We start from the raw sequence: 22,480 nt of genomic DNA, 5'->3' as shown, positions 1-22,480 counted from the left end.
TATACGAGTACCAGCATAGAGGAATTAGGGGTATTATTGCTTAATTCTTTCCTAACATTTCACCTCAGTACCATAGGAAACCTTTTAATTCACATGAAAAATTAAATTCTGAATTTAATAAAAAACTAAGATTCATTTACAGAAATTCATTTTACATTAGGCTTTTTGGGAAAACTCCTGTTTTATTAAATTAGGAATGCCACAGGGCAGGTAGAAATGATCTATATGGAATCTGAAGGGGCATTTGCACACTACACCAAGGCAACTCTAGAGTCTAAGGAAAGTGCTATTTAGTGTTATGTTCCCAATTTAAATATATATTTATACTTAAAAAGGACACATTCTTTATTCTAGCCTCACAATTTCAAAATCTTTGAAGTTGAACTAATGCAGGCTTTGTAAATCTCAAAACAGTTTGCCTGAAATGAAATATATTTATGATACCTGATATTTCTAGCTGCTGGGGCTTGGAATATAAATAATAAACTAAAAATGGGAACAAGTCTTTTGATGAAAAAAAGGAAACAATTAAAAGACTTTGCAATGAAATAATGTATATACTGGACTGACTAAAAACCAAGTGATTTCTTTTCTGGAAACTGCTCTCTTTGTTATTTTACTAACTGTTGAGTCATACCAATAAGGTCAAACAGAGAAAGATATTTAAAATTCTTTCCAGACATAAAAAAAAAAAGAACTCACCCATCAAATACAAATATACTATTTTATTCTAAGGGAATATTTCTGTGGTTTCTGCAAAGGGAAAATCCAAAAGTGGTTAAAAACCAAAAAAGAACAGAAAGGATGATTTAGATGTTTCTCTTTTTGTTTGATGTTTTTTTCTCCCCTGGGAAAAAAAATGTAATTTTACACAATTTTAGTAAAATTAAAAAAGCAAATAACTGGACACACACATCAACAGCTACACTTATGAGGAATGACCAATAATGAATCAATATTTTCTCTTATGAATTAATTTAGGGTTCTGGGCAACTCTGTGGACTAACATGCAGTTGAAATCCTGATACAGTCATTTATCTGGGTATTGGTTGTTTTCAGTTAAAAGATACAGATTTTTTTCCTGGTATTTTATAACAATTTATCTACTATGCTAACAATATTTGTTTTTCATACAACTACAGAAGGGAAAAATGTTAGTGTTTATACAAACCATAAAATTCGTATAGTGGGGACTATTACACCTGATGTTTCTGGATAGTTTATTGGCAGACTTATCAGACAATCCAATTGTTTTTCCTCCATATCAAACAAGGTATGAAGTAAGAAGTTTTCCAGTCAGAAATGACAAACAGATGGAATTAATCATACAGAAAATCGGGGCAGATTTACTTGTATCACACAGTTCTTGGTAAGAAAAATGAGATTTGTTACAGGCAGAGGGACAGAACCAGCAAGTACACAATGTCAAAAGGTCTACTTTGTAATTTTTATTTTACTTAAATGACTTTGATTTGTTAAAAAAAAAAACAAAAACCTGCCACCCCCACCTAAAAAATGGGACATATTGAAAAGTCTTTTAAGATTAAAATGTCTAAGAGGTTTTCTGACTGCTCTCAATCTTTTCACAGGGTCAAATTAACCTCAGCTAAAGAAGGTCTGTGATTGGCCAACATCATAAAAGCTTTGATTCAAAATTTTGTGGGGAAAAAAGAATGGAGATGAGGGAGATGGATTGATATGCCACATACGCCTATGACTTGCACTCCTCATAGAACTACTAAAACAGCTAGAGTTTGGAATAATGCTATAAGAAGACCTCTCTATGGATATGCAAGACAGTCAATGTCTTCGTATCCTAACTCCAGAATCCCTATTTTCAGGTTTCATAGGGCAACAAGGTCATCTTCCAAATGCTTTCTATAGGAACCTACTAGGACCTTTTCTACCATAATTCAGATAGCTAAGTAATACTGTATCTTTGTGGAATCACTCACAGGTTTGCCAGAGTAAGGAGAGAGACTATTTTTTTTGAAATGACAAGGGCCTCCAGAAACTGTTGCAAAAGACAAAATAAGAGGAACTGTTAGGGAAATAGGAAGGCAAAACAATGGGAGAAAAGCTGCCATTGGGGAAAAAACAAAAACAAAAGGAGAACCCCCATTTCTGTGCACCACAGCTCAGGCTATGAGACAGCAGCAATAAAGGCCTGTACCCAGAGAAGTGGGCATTTTAGTGGGTTTTCTACAAACATTTCAAGACACTTGAGGTCTGACGGGCTCCACAGATTTTCTGTGTGCATAATTAGCTTGCGGAATATCATTTCCTTTACACCTTAGTACACCCACATCCAGACCCACCACTGAGAAGGCTAGACCCAGAAAGTGAAAGGGACACATTTCTAAGTTAACAGCAGTGAAGGTCATTTTCCCTGATGTGAGGGGCCCATGGCAAAAGCACCATAGGCTTCTATCCTTCACATAATTGGCTTGGCAGTGAAAATCAAAATCAAGACCACTTTACTATCTTTTTTAAAAAGTTGAGTATTTTTATTGGGTCTTCAAGTCTAGGTCCCACAGTCCTCATCTGATGTCACTCTTCACTCTGTACTGATCTCTCCCCTGATTTTTACGGAGGGCTTGCCCAAGTAGCCTAGTGCAGCCAAGGTTTCACTCCAAAGCTACCTCTCTAAGGTCTAAGGTTATTATGGTAGAGTTTTATACAACAGTTTTCCTTAAAAATATTTCACAATTTGTTATTCCCAAACAAAATAAGATTATGCACCACTCAGAGAAATTGGTTAGTCATTCTGAAGATGTCTAACAACTATATCACTGTCAAAGAACATTTCTCAGTTCATATTCTTTCCTTCAATTTTCATTTGTACATCCACACTGTGGGGTTCACGAGTCATCTGTTTTCCATTATCTTATAATCAAGTCAAGAGGACTTGGGCTTATACATCGTTTTCCAACAGCTGGATGCATTCACAGTTTGGTGCATATCAACGTATACGAAAATAGGAACCTCACTTCCATTTTAATCTGATAATTCAACATCAGAGTCTTCAGATTTGGCTTTGGCAAGTTCTTCATGTACCTCCCTCACCATGAGAATACGTGTTAACATGGTGTCCAGGGTCCCAGGGTCTATCGGGAATGTGGAGTACCACATGGGGCTATTCGGGACACAGGAGCGCTCAGGTTGAAGGTAAAACACATCATTCCTCTGCTTCACACTTTCAGAACTATCCATAGGGGGGAAAAAGAAAGAAAGAAAATAGGAAATCAGAGAGTACAGGAAATATGAACTATCCTTTAATGTAATGGCTCTCAACTTTTCCCCACTATGACCCGCAATGGGGAAAGGAAGGTACCCATAAGGATAAATAGGTTTATATGCATATTTCTCCCAGGAGTAAACTGTACTCCACATATTTTCTCACACACTCAAGAAATTATATTGGATTGGGAATATAATGTTAATATAGGACAGAGTATATATCACAAACTTTAGTACTTAAAACATGAACAGGCCAGGTGCGGTGGCCCACGCCTGTAATCCTAGCACTCTGGGAGGCTGAGGCGGGAGGACAGCTTGAGCTCAGCAGTTCGAGACCAGCCTGAGCAAATGCGAGACCCCATCTCTACTAAAAATAGGAAGAAAAAAAAAATAAGCCAGGCATGGTGGCGCATGCCTGTAGTCCCAGTTACTCAGGAGGCTGAGGCAGGAGGATTCCTGGAGCCCAGGAGTGTGAGGTTGCTGTGAGCTAGGCTGATGCCACAGCACTCACCTAGGCAGCGACAGAGTGAGACTCTGTCTCAAAAACAAAAACCAACAACAACAAAAAAGTCAACTCACATGTGACAATGGCTGAGAATCACATATCCTAAGTGCCGAATACCCTGGAATGAACCCCAAGGGCACTCGATACACATTATCACAGGGCAAACCCAACCATTATATTTCTTTGAGAAAAAAGTACTTTAGTGTGAATCTTATAACTCTAAAATCATACAGTTTTTCTAAGAAAAGGGCCACTGAAACAATTTCAATTCCTTGAAAACTGTTTTTCTATTTATGTTTACCAAAACAATCTCTCCTCAAAATTTCTTTTCATGGCTGGGCGCGGTGGCTCACGCCTGTAATCCTAGCACTCCGGGAGGCTGAGGCGGGCGCATCGTTTGAGCTCAGGAGTTCAAGACCAGCCTGAGCAAGAGAGAGACCCTGTCTCTACTAAAAATAGAAAGAAATTAATCGGACAACTAAAAATACATAGAAAAAAAATTAGCCGGGCATGGTGGCGCGTGCCTGTAGTCCCAGCTACTCGGGAGGCTGAGGCAGGAGGATCACTTGAGCCCAGGAGTTTGAGGTTGCTGTGAGCTATAATGACCCCACGGCACTCTAGCCCGGGCAACACAGTGAGACTCTGTCTCAAAAAAAAAAAAAAAATTTCTTTTCAATATAAATAATGAAATCATTGCAGATTAGATGTTACATGTTGTGCAGCACTTGTAAAGATCAAACAATAGTAGTGTTTTTTGCTTTTGAAGAAATTTCCTTAAAAATATCATTAAGACAAGGCAATTTATTTCTTGGTTCAAAATTCAGGCAGGGGAAAAAACAAAATTAGAGGTAAATCCTTTTCTAAAGTCACACACCAGATGCTTTTCTGATGTTCAAGCATCTGAGATCCAAAATATGTTAAGTGCTTTTTGAAATACACTCTATCTAGTTCTGAGGAAGATCACTTACCATTTTGACAGGTAAAACTCATAAAGTCGAACTGGACATCTTAGTGGGTTGTCAGTATTCTCTGCCATCTCCACTCCCACTGGAACCTCATCCTCTTCATTTCGTTTCCTCTTGCCAACAGTTACTTTATCTTGAGACAGGAATTAATAATCAAAGGATTATATTAGGAAAGTCTCAAGACACCAATGGGTTTTACTTCACAGCCAGAACTCTGCCACTCCTTCCCTTTCACTCACTCACTCAACAAATTATCTGCTGAGCTCCTGTGGAGGTGCCAGACATTATTCCAAGTGCTGGGTTTGCAGCATTAAACAAAACAAAGTCCTTATCCTATGAAATTTGTGTTCCCCTGCTCACCAAAGGGGGGGCACTGCACCAAAAAGTATGGTGTTGAAGAGTACATCTCTATTCTCAGCCTGACTTTTTAAAATAGATGTGATCAGGCATAGGATTCCTAAGCCACAGCGAGAAAAAAGGGTTCCACATGCTGCTCTTCTATAGCACAGATCAAGATAGAAGTTATCATCTCTTTATCTGAAAATATTTCTACCCTAGGACACCAATGTCTACTGGGCATTTGTTCAAGTTTCTTTCTTTTTTTTTTTTTTGGCAGATATTTACTCTGTCACCTAGGCTGGAGTGCAGTGGCATGATCATAGCTCATTGTAGACTTGAACTCCTGGGCTCAAGCAATCCTCCTGCCTCAGCCTCCTGAGTAGCTAGGACTATAGGAACATGCCACCATGACTGGCTGATTTTTTTTTTTTTTTGTAGAGACAGGGTCTCACTATGTTGCTCAGGTTGGTCCTAAATCCTGGCTTCAAGTGATCCTCCTGCCTTGGCCTCTCAAAAGTGCTGGGATTACAGGAGTGAGCCACTGCACCTGGTTCAAAGTCGACTATGTATGAACAAAACTAAGGAAATAGGACCTAGACATTAAGTGAAAAGGCAAGATAATCTGTTTTTTTTTTTTTTTTAAAGTAAAGGAGCAATTCAGAAAAAAGTTTACACAATGTTGAACATCACAATTATTCTTCATAGATTTTAGTTTCAGTAATTTTAAATTTTCACATTCAAAAACATTTCACTCTTAGAAGTAACAACTTGAATTTGGGAAGTTTAGAACTTATAATTCTGGTCAAAGTTAATAAATTTAATTTCTAGTTCTATAATAATATTCATTTTTTAAACATTAAAACCATGCTGTTGGCTGGGCGCGGTGGCTCACGCCTGTAATCCTAGCTCTCTGGGAGGCCGAGGCGGGCGAATTGTTTGAGCTCAGGAGTTCGAAACCAGCCTGAGCAAGAGCGAGACCCCGTCTCTACTAAAAATAGAAAGAAATTATCTGGACAACTAAAAATATATAGAAAAAATTAGCCAGGCATGGTGGTGCACGCCTGTAGTCCCAGCTACTTGGGAGGCTGAGGCACGAGGATTGCTTGAGTCCAGGAGTTGGAGGTTGCTGTGAGCTAGGCCGACGCCATGGCACTCTAGCCTGGGCAACAGAGTGAGACTCTGTCTCAAAAAAAAAAAAAAAAAGAAAAAACCATGTTTTTATTTAATAGGCTGCTTTGGGAAAGCAAGACCATAAGACTTCTAATAAAATTGTCACTGTTAGTATTATTCTACTGTGTGTACAAAAGCAGTATACTGTAGGCCAGCTTTTAAGTTCCTTCATAATTTCACAATATTAACAAAAAAAAGGGGTTCTAGTCAAAAAAAGATTTAGAAACAGTAGATTAAAAGTTAAGCAGGTTTATTTTAACTAGCAATTAACTCATCTGGTACCTTGTAAATCAGTGATTCTTAACTCTAATTCTATATTTAAATTTCTTGATAAGTTTTAAAATATAGATTTCTTGGGCTGTATCCAATTAAGTTGGAACTTCTTTAAAAGCCAATACAAATTGAAGCAAGTGATTCCTCTCATTTCGAGGCAATACCTCTGACAACAGAGAAAAACATTCAAATATTAAAACAAAGCTATACTCTTCCATGTCTAGAATTTACAATTATCCCTCTGCAGTAGCTATCTTAGTACTTAGAACTAATGAGACTTCAAATAGAAACCACCAACATCACATACCTGGTTCTGACTCCTGCTTCTGTAAAGGTGGGAAGAACCTCAGATATGTCATCTTGGTGCTGTACTTCAGCGTCCTGGTCCGTCTCATCACATGGGCAAAGGAAAGCTTCAAGTGCTCAGTAACATTCTTTAGTTGAAAGTATTTGGTATTGAAGAAAAGGAGGGTGTTTAAGAGGACAATTGGTGAGTAAGCGCCCAGTTGTTTGCACTCCCACAAATGCTCTTCTTCAATGCGAGAGAACATGTAACCTAGACAGAAGAAGAGGGAAAAGAAACACTACTGAGCTCCTGCTTAAGAGGAGTAAGTAATCTCTTAAATTCCAGGACAGGAAGATATGAAGGGAAAGACTGATTGTTTCCTCTCTTTGCCCCTCTTTTTTATGTAGAAAAACAGAAAAGGCACCACAAAGCAAAAGGACAATGATTCCACTCAAGTAGATACTGTGAGCATTCCCCTTAAACAGTTTTAATCTATTGGTATTTTAGATCAAGGTTTAGCAAGCTTTCTTTCTAAAGGGACAGAGAATAAATATTTTAGGCTTTGTGGGCCATATAGCTCTGAACAACTTTGTTGTTGTAGAAAATAATGAGCCATAGAGAATACATAAAACAAATAGGTATGACTACATACCAGTAAAATGTATTTACAGAGAAATTTTAATTTCACATAATTTTCTCTCACAAAATATTAATTCTTAAAGAGAATATTCCCCAACCATTTAAAAAAGTAAAAACCATTTTTCATTCATGGATACAAAAACAGAGAACAGGCCAGATTTGGCCCATGGGCCACAGTTTGCCAACTCCTGTTGAAGATCATTAAGCTTACTGTTAACGGGTTCAGTCTTGTGTAACCAAGATCATTAGAAGGCAGACACCTTCCTCCTTTCCTACCCCACCCAACTTATTTTAAATTTAAATTAAGAGTGATTACTTCCTGATGACTTATCTGGGATTTTTCTTCAAAAGCAGAGGTCTTGCAGAAGAATTAAAATAAGTGTACCTTTTAATTTCACCTTCCTCATCATGCCCCTTAAAAGTGTGTCTTTCTTAATGCTCTCTCCTCAGTCCTCTTTGTTGCTGCTTCTGCATTCTATTCTTGGGACATTATCCACAAACATGACTTTATTATTCCAAAACTATGTCCCTGGTCCCCTCTCCAAATGCTAAATGCATCAAACCACCATGTTGCTCGGAATGCTTCAAAGGCGCTCTGCAGCCCAACAGAAAGGGGCACATACTCCTGAGCATGACGTTCAACCTCTCCAGTCACACCTGAGAAGCCTGAGACCAGGAGTGAATTACGGACTGGTCTGATGACATACAGTCAAGGACAATTCAAGAATAAGGACTTAACTCTCTTAACAACCAGTTCAGTGTACATATAAACTACTGAAAAAGGCCCACTGTTAGACAGAATATATGGCAGCTACTAGCACAGTGTGTATCTTTACCAACACTACCAGATCAAAAATGGTGTCTATAAAGGTAAATATAACCTCAAGTTATTCTTAATTTTCAGCAATTAGTATCTATTCATGCACTGAGTGGAAGTTACAGTTCTGGTAAAACAATCAATAATAAATCAAAGACTCTCAAAAGTCCAAATGTTATAAATCAGGACAGAAATATAAAATGAACAATTTATACAAAGATAATAACAAAACTAAAGCAATTTAAGAAAGCATATCAACAGTTAAAATAAAAACAATCATCCTACCATTAGGAAGTATTGTAGGTTCCCATATTTTCAAGAGTTTGGTAAGTTCAATCATAAATCTGGAATAGGGCTCAGTAAAAATATTATCTATTCTACCATTTTCAAACAGGTACTACAAGGGAAAAAAAAAGGAATATACATGTTGATACAAAGAAAACACAAGCTTAAACTACATTGTAAGAAATAGTTTACCATTAATTTTTGCCCTTATAGGATCTGAAACATGTTCAACCTGAAGTATTATAGGAATATATGCGAAAATACCAGGATTCAGGTCCCGTTCATGTTAACTGACATTATCTTCAGCACTAAGCCTGCAAGATAAAGTTTTTTATTTCCTTTTTAAAACATGGATGGTACACAGAATAACTATTTTAAGAAACCCTTTACTCACTTCCTAAAACTGATGTACTGAAAATTAATTCTAATGTGTATTTTCCAAATCTTTTTTTCCTAATTTATAATGTATATCTACAGATGTGCTCTAAGAAGTTTTTTGTTTTTACCCTAGATAGAAGATCATTTTTTGAAATAATATAGTTAGCATCAGGTGACCTAAGGAAACCCTAATTTAGAAACTGTCTGTTTGGAGCCTTCTAAATACAGCTCTGAACTCTCTGCCCCAAAACCTAGCCCTCCAAAAGTTCAAGTCTAATTACAGGACATTAAACTATGTTAGTTAAAACCATCAACAACCATATCACAGGATAGAACACAAAGAACAGTTTGAGTAGAATTAAAAAAAATGTATTTAGGCTTTCTCTTCCTGATTCTCCCTGGAGTCAGAAAAGGTTGGGATGGGGGTGGTGGGGAGAATGTACTGAGTGAGGGTGCAGGTCAGATAAAATCAAATGAGATAGGGAAATACAATGAGTGATTACAGAATACAAGGCGGCATATGCTGAAACCTTTTGGTGTTTTTAAAATGTGGTACTTTAAATTTATTTATCCATGGCTATCTTGGTTTTCTCCATTCTATCCACATATGATTTGGAGAAAATTATTTCCATTTAAATTGATTCTGGCTAATAAAGATTATCACTTTAATGTGCATTTTTTATTTTTGTATCTTTTTTTGAGACAGAGTCTTACTCTGTCACTGAGGCTACAGTGCAGTGGCCCAATCACAGCTAACTGCAGCCTCCAACTTCTGGGTTCAAGTGATCCTCCTGCCTTAGCCTTCCAAGTAACCTGGGACTACAGGGCCATGCCAGTGTGCCTGGCTAAATTTTTTTTTTTGTATTTTTTGTAGAGATGAGGTCTATGCCCCCCAAGCTGGTCTAGAATTTCTGGCCTCAAGCTATCCTCCTTCCTCTGCCTCCCAAAGTGCTAAGATCACAGGTGAGAGCCACTGTACCCAGCCTCAATGTACATTTCTTATGAGATCTCATCAAAGGCAATTTATGATCTTATTGCCAGATTACAGTTTTGTTGTTGAATAATATTCCTTCTTTTTCTTTTTTTAATAAAGTCATTTTCAAACTTAAAAATACTATACCCTCATTATAGAGAAGTTTAAAATATAGAAAAAGCGGAAGAAAGACAATTCAAACTCACCATACAAAGTCAACTACTATTAACATGCAAGGATATTTTCAATCTTTAAGAAAATTCCTCTATAAATATATAGGTGAATTTTATACATTTATGCGAATATATATCAGTACATATGAAATACATCTTTTTTTAAAAAAAAAAAATCTCTTTGCCCTTAGATCAGGAGTGAAGCAAAGAATGCTTATTCTTGCCATTCCCATTCAACACTGTACTGGATGTTCTAGCCAGAGCAATGAGGCAAGAACGGGAAAGGGAAAGTAAAACTATTTCTGTAGTGTTTGCAGATGGTAGAATCCTATACATAGGAAATCTTAAAGAATTCACAGAAAAACTAATTATTAGAGCTAATAAGTGAATTCATCCAAGTTGCAAGCAACACACAAAAATCAGTTGTATTTCTACAAACTAGCAACGAACAATCCAAACAGCAAATTAAAAAAACAGTACCATTTACAATAGCATCAAAAAAAAAGAAAGGAGAATAAATTTAACCAAAAAGATACAAAAATTGCTGAAAGTAAAAATTAAAGACCTCAATAAATGGAAAGATATCCCATATTCATGGACTGAAAGACTTAATATGGATTGTTAAGATGGCAATATCCTACAAAGCAATCTATAGATTAACTGCAAGCATATAAAAATCCCAAAGGCCTTTCTTTTTTCCAGAAATGGAAAAGCCAATCTTAAAATTCATATGGAACTTCAAAGGACCTTCAATAGCCAAAAGAATCTTGAGGAACCATACTCCCTGATTCCAAAACTTACTACAAATCTACAGTAATCAAAATAGTGTAGACTGCCCTAAGAATAGCATTTAGACCAAAGGATTAGAATTGAGAGTCCAAATTAAACTCATAAATATTTGGTCAAATGATCTTCTACAAGGGTATCAAGACCATTCAAGGGGTAAAGAACAGTCTCTTCACAAATGGTGCTAGGAGAATTGGATATCCATATACAAAAGAATGAACGCAGACCCCACCTCATACCAGATACAAAAATTAACTCAAAATAGATCAATGGCCTAGATAAAAGAGCTAAAACCATAAAACTCTCTGAAGAAAACAAAACATGGGGGTAAATCTTCATGACCTTGAATTGGGCAATGAATTCCTAGATATGACACCAAAAGCACAGGAAATAACAACATAAAAAAAGAAGAAAGGGGAAAAAAAGTTGAACTTAATTAAAATAAAAAGATTTTGTGACTCAAAGTACACTACCAAGAGAGTGAAAATAAAACCTAGAGAATGGAATATTTGCAAATCACGTATCTGATAAGAGTTTAATATCCAGAATATATAAAGAAATCCTATAACTCAACAAGAAGAAGACACCCCAATTAAAAATGATAAAGGACATAAACAGACATTTCTCCAAATAAGATATACAAGTACATGAAAAGATGTACAATGTCATTAGGAAAATACAAATAAAAGCCACAATGAGATATCACTTCGTACCCATTAGGATGGTTACTTAAAAAAAAAAAAAAAAACAGAAATAAACAGATGTTGGCAAGAATGTGGACATATTGGAATCTTCATATGCTGTTGCTGGAAATGTAAAATGGTGGAACCACTATGGAAAAGAGTTTGGTGGTTCCTCAAGTTAATCACAGTTACTACAAGACCCAGCAATTCTATTCCTAAGCATATATGGCAATAGAATTAAAAACAGGTACTCAAACAAAAACTTGTACATGAATATTCATAGTAGCAATATTCACAATGACCAAAAGGTAGAAACAACTCAAATGTCCATCAATGGACAAATGGATAAACAAGAGGTGGTATATCCATTCAATGGAATATTTAGCCATAAAAAGGAAAGAAGTACCGATTCATGCTACGACAAACCTCAGAAACATTATGCTAAGGAAAAGACGACAGACACAAAATGCCACACAGTGTATGAATCCACTGATAAAAACTATCTAGAATAGGCAAATCCACAGAGACAGAAAGCAGATTTATAGTTGCCAGGGATTAGATGGAGAGAGTAATAGCGAGTGACTACTGAATGGGTATGGGGTTTCCCTTTGAGGTGATAAAAATTAGTTATGGAACTAGATAGTGGAAATGATTACACATCGTGAATGTACTCATTAGTCCCACTGAACCATACACTTTCAAATGGTTAAATCTGGCTGGGTCTGATGGCTCACACCTATGATCCTAGCACTCTGGGAGGCTGAGGTGGGAGGATCACTTGAGGTCAGGAGTTCAAAACCAGCCTGGGCAACAGTGAGACCTTGTCTCTACAAAAAATAGAAAAAATTAGCTGGGCATGGTGGCACATGCCTGTAGTCCCAGCTACTCAGGAGACTAAGGCAGAAGGATCACTTGAGGCCAGGAGTTTGAGGTTGAAGTGAACTATGATGATGCCACTGTGCTCTAGCCTGGGCAACAGAGCAAGACCCTATCTATGTCTCTCAATCAATCAATCAATAAAATTTATCATTTTATTATTTTATGTTATAGATATTTCCCATATTTAAACAAATAAGTATCACACTAAGCATATAGTTCCGCAAGTTATTTTTTAAGATGTATATCCCTAAGAATTTTCCATGTCAGTAAACATAGAAGCAAGTCACTCTTGTACAGTATTCCATAGTATGAACACATTATAGTTGAATGAACAGTGACTCTTGATTAACACTTGATTAACACTTCTAATTTGTTGCTGTTAAAAACAATGTTACAATGAAAATACCAGCATATGTCTGGCTATGTATATGAGTATATATTTCTCTGGGGACATATTCTGATCAACAGATATGCTAGGCTGAAGAATCTATACACATTTGAAGTTTTAATAGCCATTGCCAATTTGCCCTCTGAAAAGGTTTCCAATAGTGTACATATATCTTCACTAATACTTGGCATTATCAAACTGTTTAATCTTTCAAATTTTTAATCCATTTAATAGGTGAAAATTTTCCCTGATTACAGCTGAGTACCTTTTTATATTTAAGAGGCAATATGACATGGTGATCACAATAACAGACCCTGAAACGCTGGACTATCTGGGTTCACATCTTAGTCCTGCAACTTACTACTTCTGAAACTTTAGGCAAGTTAATTAACTTCTATGTGCCTCAGGTTCATAAATAAAGAATGTGGGGGTCACCTAACAATTAAATGAGTTAAAATATGTAATAGGCTGACCTCAATGCCCAGCATATATAGTAAATGATCACTAGGTGTTACTTGGTACATTGTATCTATTAACAATTTGTGGTTTTTCTTCTGTTACTTGACTATTTGTATCTTTTGTCATTTTTTCTCCATTACTGTATTGTTTTATTGATTTACAGGTGCTTTTCACACGTTGGTTAGTAATTCTTGGTTATGTATGGTAATACTACGAACTAAGCGAACACTCTCTCTCAGTTTGGGTGAAGATGTGGCAAACAGACTGACAATGGGAATATTAATTGTCTTAATTCTTACTGAGAGCAATTTGGCAATATACAGTAAAAACCTAAAATAAAAACAGCTTATGTCTTTGCCCCAGAGATTCTACTTTCAAGAATTTATCCTAAAAAGAAATAATTAGCCAGTGTAAAAACATATGTATAAAAAGATATTCAACAGAGCACTGTTTATCACAGAAAAAAAAATCTTAAGGTAAAATAAATGACATCATCAATGTATTGTAAGTCATGATACAAAGATGATCATGATATATCATTAAGTAAAAAGAACAGGCTACAGAAACAGACATAAGAAATGATCTTGTTGTTGTTTAGCAGCTTTCCTTCACTGACCCCTTTTTTCTCTGCTTATGTTAACAGTGTTGGCCAAGATGTTGATATTACAGTTAAGTCCAGTTCCTTTCTTTATACTTCTTTATATTTTCAAAATTTCTTACAATTAGCATAATTATTTTTATAACCAGAAAACATATAAACAAGCAAGTTTAAGATGTCAACATAAGCAGTCTTTTAAAATTGCTCAGATTAAGGAAAATTTATTTTTTTGTCACAATTCATAAAGGGTTCATAATGTTTAATGCTTATAATAATCATGTGACAATTATTTGTTAACTAGGCCTCTTCTTAATAGTATTGTTATATAAAGGTATTTACTAACATAAACAATAAACAGCATAAATACACCAGAAAAAAACTTTCACAGGCTTACAATTTAGCTCACGAATTAGAGCATATTTTATAAATAGCAGAGTATCTGGCGTATAAAGTACTCAAATGTTTTTTTTTTTTTTTTTTTTTGAGACAGAGTCTCGCTCTGTTGCCCAGGCTAGAGTGCCGTGAAGTCGGCCTAGCTCACAGCAACCTCAGACTCCTGGGCTCAAGCAATCCTTCTGCCTCAGCCTCCCAAGTAGCTGGAACTACAGGCATGTGTCACCATGCCTGGCTAATTTTTTCTATATATATTTTCAGTTGTCCAGATAATTTTTCTATTTTTAGTAGAGACGGGGTCTCGCTCTTGTTCAGGCTGGTCTCGAACTCCTGAGCTCGAGGGATCCTCCTGCCTCGGCCTCAAATGTTTTTGATTAAAATCACTGCAATGACCATGCATGTTTTGAATATTTCCAAGCCATTTGATATTAATAACCACCAGAAAACATCCTATTTCATAATGTCTGTACTGATACAATTTTCTTTAAATCTGTAATATGGTATTACAAAATTCAAGAGCACAGGCATGCTTGAAATGCATGCATGGTTCATAGCAGGTGCTCGATAAGTTTTTGTTGAAAGAAACTATAAAAATCTTCTCATTTCTTCATTTAAAAAATACCTTTGGATCAAAATATACAACAAAGGTGTCGTTTTATTTCCATGGGGAAATGAATGCTGCTTGTGTTAACTGGCTAACCGTCAGAAATATTGTTCATCATATCTTGTATCATGTATAAAAATGAATTTCAGATGGATTAAACACATCAATCTAAAAACATAAGTGTTTTAGAAATTCACGAGAATTTAAATTTAAGTATTCAAGTAGAAAGACCTTACCAGCAACACAGAAAACCCAGGAACTATAAAGGAAGCTTTTCAATGGCAAAATACAACATAAAAACTGAAAGACAAAAACATACTAGAAAAATTTACTTCGAACACTTAGAGTTAATATCCGCAATGTAAAAAGAGATCCTACAGATAGAAAGGAAAAAATCCAAATGACTAACAATATAAAAAGACATTTGACTTTATAAAAATTTAAAGTGGAAAATAAAGCCACATGATGATTTTTTTTTTACCCATAACAAAAATTAAAAAGAGGAGTGCTAAAGAGCACTTGTACACATGCTGGAAAGACTATAAATCATTATAATCATTCTGGAAAGTAATCTGAAAATATCTTAATATTGAAAAAATAAATAAATGCTTTAACATAGCAATAAAAGCACCAGTTCATATGGTATACAAACAGTTTACTGAAGTATTGTGTTTCAGAGCAAAGATGTGGAGAAAAGGAAACCCTTGTACACTGTAAATTGGTACAGCCATTATGGAAAACTATATGGAGGTTCCTAAAAAATATATATATAGAAATACAATATGATCCAGTAATCTCACTTCTGGGTATTTACCCAAAAGATCTGAAATCGATTTGTCAAGAAGATGTCTGTACTTTCATGTTCATTACAGCACTATTCAATAGCCAAGTGATGAAATCAACCAAGTGTCCATGAGCTGATGAATGGATAAAGACGATGTAGTAAAAATATAAAATGGAATACTGTTCAGCCTTAAAAAAGGAGGAAACTCTGTCATCTGCGACAACATGGATAGAAATGGAGAACATTACACTGAGTGAAATAAGTCAGGCACAAAAAGACAAATACTGCATGTTTTCACTTACATGTAGAATCTAAAACAAACTCGGAAACAGAGACGGTGGTTACCAGAAGCTGGGTGGCGGGTGGCGGGGTGGGGGGGTCTGTGTGTGTGCTGGGGAGATTATGGTCAAAGGGTACAAAGCCTCAGACGAAAGAATCAGTGTGTTTTTCTTGAGATCTATTGCACTGCATGGTGAATATGATTAATAATAGTGTATTGTACATTTCAAAATTTCTAAGAGAGTAAATCTCAAATGTTCTCACCACAAAAAGTATTTGAGGTGATGAATGTATTAGTTAGCTTGATTTAATATTCTATATTGTATTTATGAATCATAACATCACTTTGTAACCCATAAATATATAATTATAATTTGTCAACTGACAATTTAAAAATTATAGAGTATAGGTTTTAAAATATTTATTACATTTAAATATAAAATTTGCAACTATATTTTAATTATTAAGAATATATATTGGTATTTTGAACCAGAATGTGTCATTCATAGAAAAAGAGTAAATTAAGTCTAATAAATTAAATCCTGATTTAATTGAAATTCATTAAATTTAATTAAATATACTCTAGGATGGAGAAGAGCAAGGGTAAAAAAAGAGAAAGAAACAACCTGAATATCTAAAAGAAAAAAGGATGATAACCAGTATATTCATACTCAGCAATATTATACACATTTTTTAAAGGAAGGAGGTTGATTTACATTGACCTGGAGGGATATCCCCATTGAGAAAAGGAAACTGCAAACAAATGTTTATGGTATGGGTCCCATTTTGTTAAAAACTAAGCAAAGCAAAAACTATTAATAAACAGATGCACATGTATAAAGGTATAAAACAGAAGAAGGCACAGAAGAACACCTATCATGCTACAACACTGGCTACCTCAGGGAATAGGAATGGAAGGAGACAAATTTTCTTTATATGCCTTCACTGTTTTTTTTGTTGTTTTTTTTTTTTTTTTTTTTTGAGACAGAGTCTCACTGTGTTGCCCAGGCTAGAGTGCCGTGGCGTCAGCCTAGCTCACAGCAACCTCAAACTCCTGGGCTCAAGCAATCTTTCTGCCTCAGCCTCCCAAGTAGCTGGGACTACCGGCATGCGCCACCATGCCTGGCTAATTTTTTCTATATATTTTTAGTTGTCTGATTAATTTCTTTCTCTTTTTAGTAGAGACGGGGTCTCGCTCTTGCTCAGGCTGGTTTCGATCTCCTGAGCTCAAACAATCCGCCCGCCTCGGCCTCCCAGAGTGCTAGGATTACAGGCATGAGCCACCACGCCCAGCCGCCTTCACTGTTTTAACAGTTACAATGAGCACAAACTGCTTTTGCGATTAAAAACCAAAACTTTAGGAACAAAGAAATGCCTAAAATACAATAACATCATCATACAAATGGAAGAAAATCTGACAAAAAGAGAAAGGAAGAAAATCAACAACATCCAGAGTTCTACCACCCAGAGATGATAACCATTGTAAACACTTTGTATATTTCATTTTATTAGGTATTTATACCATTATGTCAACATAGTGGTACACATATCATTCATATCCTTATTTTGTTCACTAATGCTTTAATATTAAGATTTTTATGTTACTAGAAGCCACTTTGTGAATAATTTTTATTGGCTACATAATATACAATTTTATGAATATATTATAATTTACTTGACCATCACACTTTGGTAGGCATTAGGTTACATCCAATTTTGTACAATAAAGTCTGAACTTCAGAGTATTAACTTGACCAGATAAATGAAAGCTGAATTGCTGGCAAAAAAAAAAATGAAAATTTAAAAGTATTCCTGAAACACACGCTTAAACAGCTTTTTTAATAGTATGTACCAATTACCACCAGCTATGTAGAACCCCCATCTCACAGAACTCTTATCAACAATGTGTTCTAATTTTTGATCTTTGCTAATGTGATAGACAAAAAATGGTATATTTATTATTTTAATTTGAATTTTAAAAATGAAACACGATTCATACATATACATACATATATACACACACACATATACACACACTCACACACATACACACACACACGAGCACACAGTTTGTCCATTTACCTATAAAATACACCATCCCCAATTTCTTTTTTTTTTTAATCCCCAATTTCTGTTATTCTATTAACAGTCTCAATTTAGCTTACAAAAAGCTATATGATCAAGATTTTTTTCTGAGACAAGGTTTCACTCTATTTCCCTGGGTAGAGTGCAATGGTGTCATTATAGCTCACTGCAACCTCCAACTCCTAGACTCAAGCGATCCTCCTATCTCAGCCTTCTGAGTAGTTGGGACTACAGGTGCACACCACCACACCCGGCTAGTTTTTCTATTTTTGTAGCAATAAAGTCTCACTATGTGGCTCGGGCCAATATAGATTTTTAAATCAGGGTCAGTAGTCAGTAGTTCATTAAGAAGAGAATATAAAAGCAATACCAAATATATTAACAATTTTTCAGCTTAATTAACATGTTCTCTCATTAAAAATGCAATTAATTTTATAACAATTGTTTAGTTTGATACCTGTTGAATTCCAAGGCACAAGTATAAGATACTGTCTGGATCATATTTTTCACCATTTGGTCTCCGCACCTCTTGGATAAACTGGCATAAGCCCAAACTCAACTCAGCAAAAGTGCAGGACAGAATATCTTCCTTCAGCTTGACAGAGCGGACTGGTAGAAAGGTAGAAAACATCTGAAACATTAACTTGTAACAAACATAGTAACATTACTTGATTCACTGAATAATTCAATATTCCTGTGCCCCAGGCATTTTGGACTGGTGGATACATACATTAAAGACAAACTGTGATCCCAGGGCTATTTTAGTTAAGGAAATAAAGAGAAGGCAGTGCATACAGTACAATAGGTGCTATGATAGAGATTTTCTATAGACAGGATTCTATGAAAGCAAATGAGGGATATCTAATAGGGAAGAGTAAAGTTAGATTTGGAGGGTGTGACACTGGTGCTAGACCTTAAAATGTGATGAAGAATTAAACAAGTAGATAGGTAAAGAATTCCAATCTGAGGATACAGAAAGATTTCCCAAAGTCTATTCCACAAAACACTAGTCTAATGTCAGAGCTAGAGAAAACTGGGTTTCTAAGATCTGATAAATTTGGAAAACACAAGATACTATATTCATCTCTGAAGAATGTATAGTGCCTGATGGTACATTAAAGGCTCTGTGAATACCTGTAAAAAGAATGCTGTTTAACTTTCTTTAGCTCAGATTTATTTGAATACAGAACACTTCAAATAACATACAACATCCTCATGCCTTGGAAATGCTAGGCCACAAAAGTGAAAAGGTTCCAGGGACTTAGGTGTGCAGGAAAAAAGCAAGGACAGGTGGAGGTAGATCACCAATTAACCTCATATATCATATTAAGATTTTGATGACAATGAAGAACTGAATTAATTTTGAGCAGTGGAGTTACCCAATTTGATTTGTAAAGGTCCTACTGCAATGTTTGATCAACATTGTGGGGTTAGAAATAAAACACCTTTTCTAGTCATTGCTCTTCTGTATTTACACAAGATTGCACACACTTGGGCTCCCCTGAGTTGGTTTTGTATATGGTAAGCGGTATCTCATGAGAGGAAGGACTATATTTGACCTTTTCATCCTAGTACCTAGCACTTTACCTGGTACATAGTAGATATTCTGTAACTATTTTCTGGATGAGTAATAGAAATAGGTAGTCTGAGGTTCAAAGTGGGTGGTTAAGAGCCTAATAAATCCCCATAACAGGTATATTTACATAACCTTGGAGCACAGAGATTACATTTCATCTGCAGGAACTCGAGTCAGTCACAGTCCAGAGCAATGACTAACTGCTGCAATAAGGAGGGTTACATGTACCCAAAACCCAGCAGGGGTGGACTGAGGTGAAGCCAAGAGCACATACAATCAGCCAGGTGTATGAGAGAAGGTATATAGTTGGAAACTGGCAAAAAATCTAGTTACATGGACGTACTCATCCATACTTGCACCATCTCATTCCAAAAAGACTGTATACGTATCTTACATAAAACACAGCTAATAAAAAAGATAAATTGAAACAAAAATCTAGAACAGGATGTCAAAAGAGCAAAAAATGAAAACTAATGTAGGCCTTAAAATGTATACACTGTTGCTTGACTTGAAATGTTTATCTGATTCCAAATTTCCTGGTAGCTTAAGTTAAAACCCATAAACACTGTCAGTTATACAATTCTCATTGTTAGGGAAAATTCCTACAGGTTTCAGAAGCAAGGCTTTTCCAGGTATTTTTCTCAAAAAATAAAATTTCACACTGGGTTCCATATGGGTTACTATAAGACACAGGGCTCAAGAAGACATATTCTGAGCCACTTATATAGTGTTAGAAATGAAACAAAATTTCTTGTATGTGCACAGTACACTCATGATCCAAAGACACAACTGCCTTTATAAAATCTTTAAAATTGAGGGTAAGATATTAATTTCTCTTTCTAACCTTAAGACTCCAAATTTTACATAATTTATAAATTTAAATCAACACTTATAAATAATTCATACAAAATGGAGAGAAACAAGTTTTACCTCTACAACCTGGCTCTGAGGATTCTTGAGAGAGTGCATGGTCTTGAGCACTTCCTAAGGAGTCAGAACATGGGCTAGATGAGGCATGTTCAACTCCTGACAAGGAAATAAAAATAAATAAAAAGTTTAAATGAAAGTTTAAATAAAACCAAAGTTTTATGACTTTATGTTTACCTAAAATTTATCCCTTTTGAATACATTTATGACTTTATCTCTGTCTCCCCCCCACCTAAATCAAGACACAAATCCATGCTGTGTATTTACCTCCACATTTTAGATCCCCCTGTTCTTCCTTGGCATTTTTCCACTGAACCCAGTTCTTCCAGGCATTTACCCCATACATGTATTTCAGTGTCATCCCAGACACTGAGCACCCTTGAAAGGCTCCTTGAATTAGACTCCTGGGCTCCACAGCCACTATAGACTTCTTCCGTCCCTGCAAGAATTCCAAAAATTTACATAATACAAAATTTAGTTTTGAATCTTTAAGAATCAGTGTTCTCAAAACTGGAAAGGGCATTAATTTATGGAATACGCAATTTAGTTTTACATCCTAAAGATTCAGAGTTCTCAGAGCTAGAAAGGATTTTACAGATTAGATTCAATCCGTATGAGGAGGAAAGAAAAAAAAGTTTAAACATAGGAAAGACTGTAGTAATCAGAGGTCAGTGAGGCCTGCATTCCCTGGGCCTGGGCTACCTGTCTGCATCTGCATGGCCACTCAGTCCACTCGCTAGCAGGCTCCCACTCCCATTCCCACCCCCACCTTGCACTGGGGTTGCGGCACTCCCAAGCAGGGGCACCGTGGTGCATGCTTCAAGGTTAGGGTAGGTTGTTGCATGGCATCAGGGCGCTGGCAGAGGCCAACAGCCTGTACACTGGTATGGCTGTTGAGGGATTACAAACATTTGGGTATGGGCCGGGCGCAGTGGCTCACATCTGTAATCCTGGCACTTTGGGAGGCCGACGTGGGATTGCTTGAGCTCAGGAGTTCAAGACCAGCCTGAGCAAGAATAAGACCCCATCTCTACTAAACATATAAAAATTAGCCTGGCGTGTGGTGTGCACCTGTAGTCCCAGCTACTCGGGAGGCTGAGGCAGAAGGATCACTTGAGCCCAGGAGTTTGAGGTTGCTGTGAGCTAGGCTGACACCACAGCACTCTACTCAGGGCAATAGCTGAGTGACACTTTGTCTCAAAAAAAAAAAAAAAGAAAAAAAAAAAAAACATTTGGGTATGTTCCAGATACTAGATCCACCCAATGAAGTCGGGATAACTGTTATTACCACTCAGGTCTATTTAATAGCACATATAAATATATAATATTCTGGGTTATAATAAGCCTCAACAAATTCTCTAAATATAATGGAATTAAATTAGAAACGAATGATGAAAAGATGTCCAAAAAAAAAAAAAATCCTCCAATATCCTAAATTAAATAGCTCTCTGGGTCAAAGATTGCATAAATGCAATCAGAAAATATTTTGAACTTTGAAAATGAAAACGAAAGTATACTAAAATTTCTGTGACAGACCTAACATAGTACTTAGAGGGACATTTCCAGTATTAAAATGCTACTAGGAGAAAAAAATTTTTTAAATCTAAAACCTATAATCTAGAAAAAGAAAGCAAATTAAAATCCAAACCAAGGATAAAGAAGGAAATAATTTGGCTGGGCGCGGTGGCTCACGCCTGTAATCCTAGCACTCTGGGAGGCCGAGGCGGGCGAATTGTTTGAGCTCGGGAGTTCGAGACCAGCCTGAGCAAGAGCGAGACCCCGTCTCTACTAAAAAATAGAAAGAAATGATCTGGACAACTAAACATATATAGAAAAAATTAGCCGGGCATGGTGGCATATGCCTGTAGTCCCAGCTACTCAGGAGGCTGAGGCAGTAGGATCGCTTGAGCCCTGAAGTTTGAGGTTGCTGTGAGCTAGGCTGACGCCACGGCTCTCACTCTAGCCAGGGCAACAGAGTGAGACTCTGTCTCAAAAA

The 22,480-nt window shown here is 36.2% G+C and overlaps 1 protein-coding gene across 1 annotated transcript in view; it reads right to left on the bottom strand.

The window, feature by feature from the left end:
- Positions 1-713: 713 nt before the first annotated feature.
- ZMYM4 (zinc finger, MYM-type 4) overlaps positions 714-22,480 on the bottom strand; it is a 149,739-nt gene continuing 127,972 nt past the window's right edge. The window contains exons 24-30 of the mRNA XM_012642282.1: positions 20,752-20,923; positions 20,488-20,583; positions 18,439-18,590; positions 8,520-8,631; positions 6,800-7,048; positions 4,714-4,843; positions 714-3,205 (exon numbers count right to left, since the gene is read on the bottom strand). Of these exons, the coding sequence (XP_012497736.1) occupies positions 2,998-3,205; positions 4,714-4,843; positions 6,800-7,048; positions 8,520-8,631; positions 18,439-18,590; positions 20,488-20,583; positions 20,752-20,923 (1,119 nt within the window). The 3' untranslated portion in view covers positions 714-2,997. The remainder of the gene's footprint in view (positions 3,206-4,713; positions 4,844-6,799; positions 7,049-8,519; positions 8,632-18,438; positions 18,591-20,487; positions 20,584-20,751; positions 20,924-22,480) is intronic.

The sequence above is a fragment of the Propithecus coquereli genome, unplaced genomic scaffold (assembly GCF_000956105.1).
Source record: "Propithecus coquereli isolate 6110/MARCELLA unplaced genomic scaffold, Pcoq_1.0 Scaffold178, whole genome shotgun sequence".
NCBI lineage: Eukaryota > Metazoa > Chordata > Mammalia > Primates > Indriidae > Propithecus > Propithecus coquereli.
The sequence above is the reverse complement of the archived record's forward strand: the minus strand, read 5'-3'. Positions and strand labels throughout refer to the sequence as shown.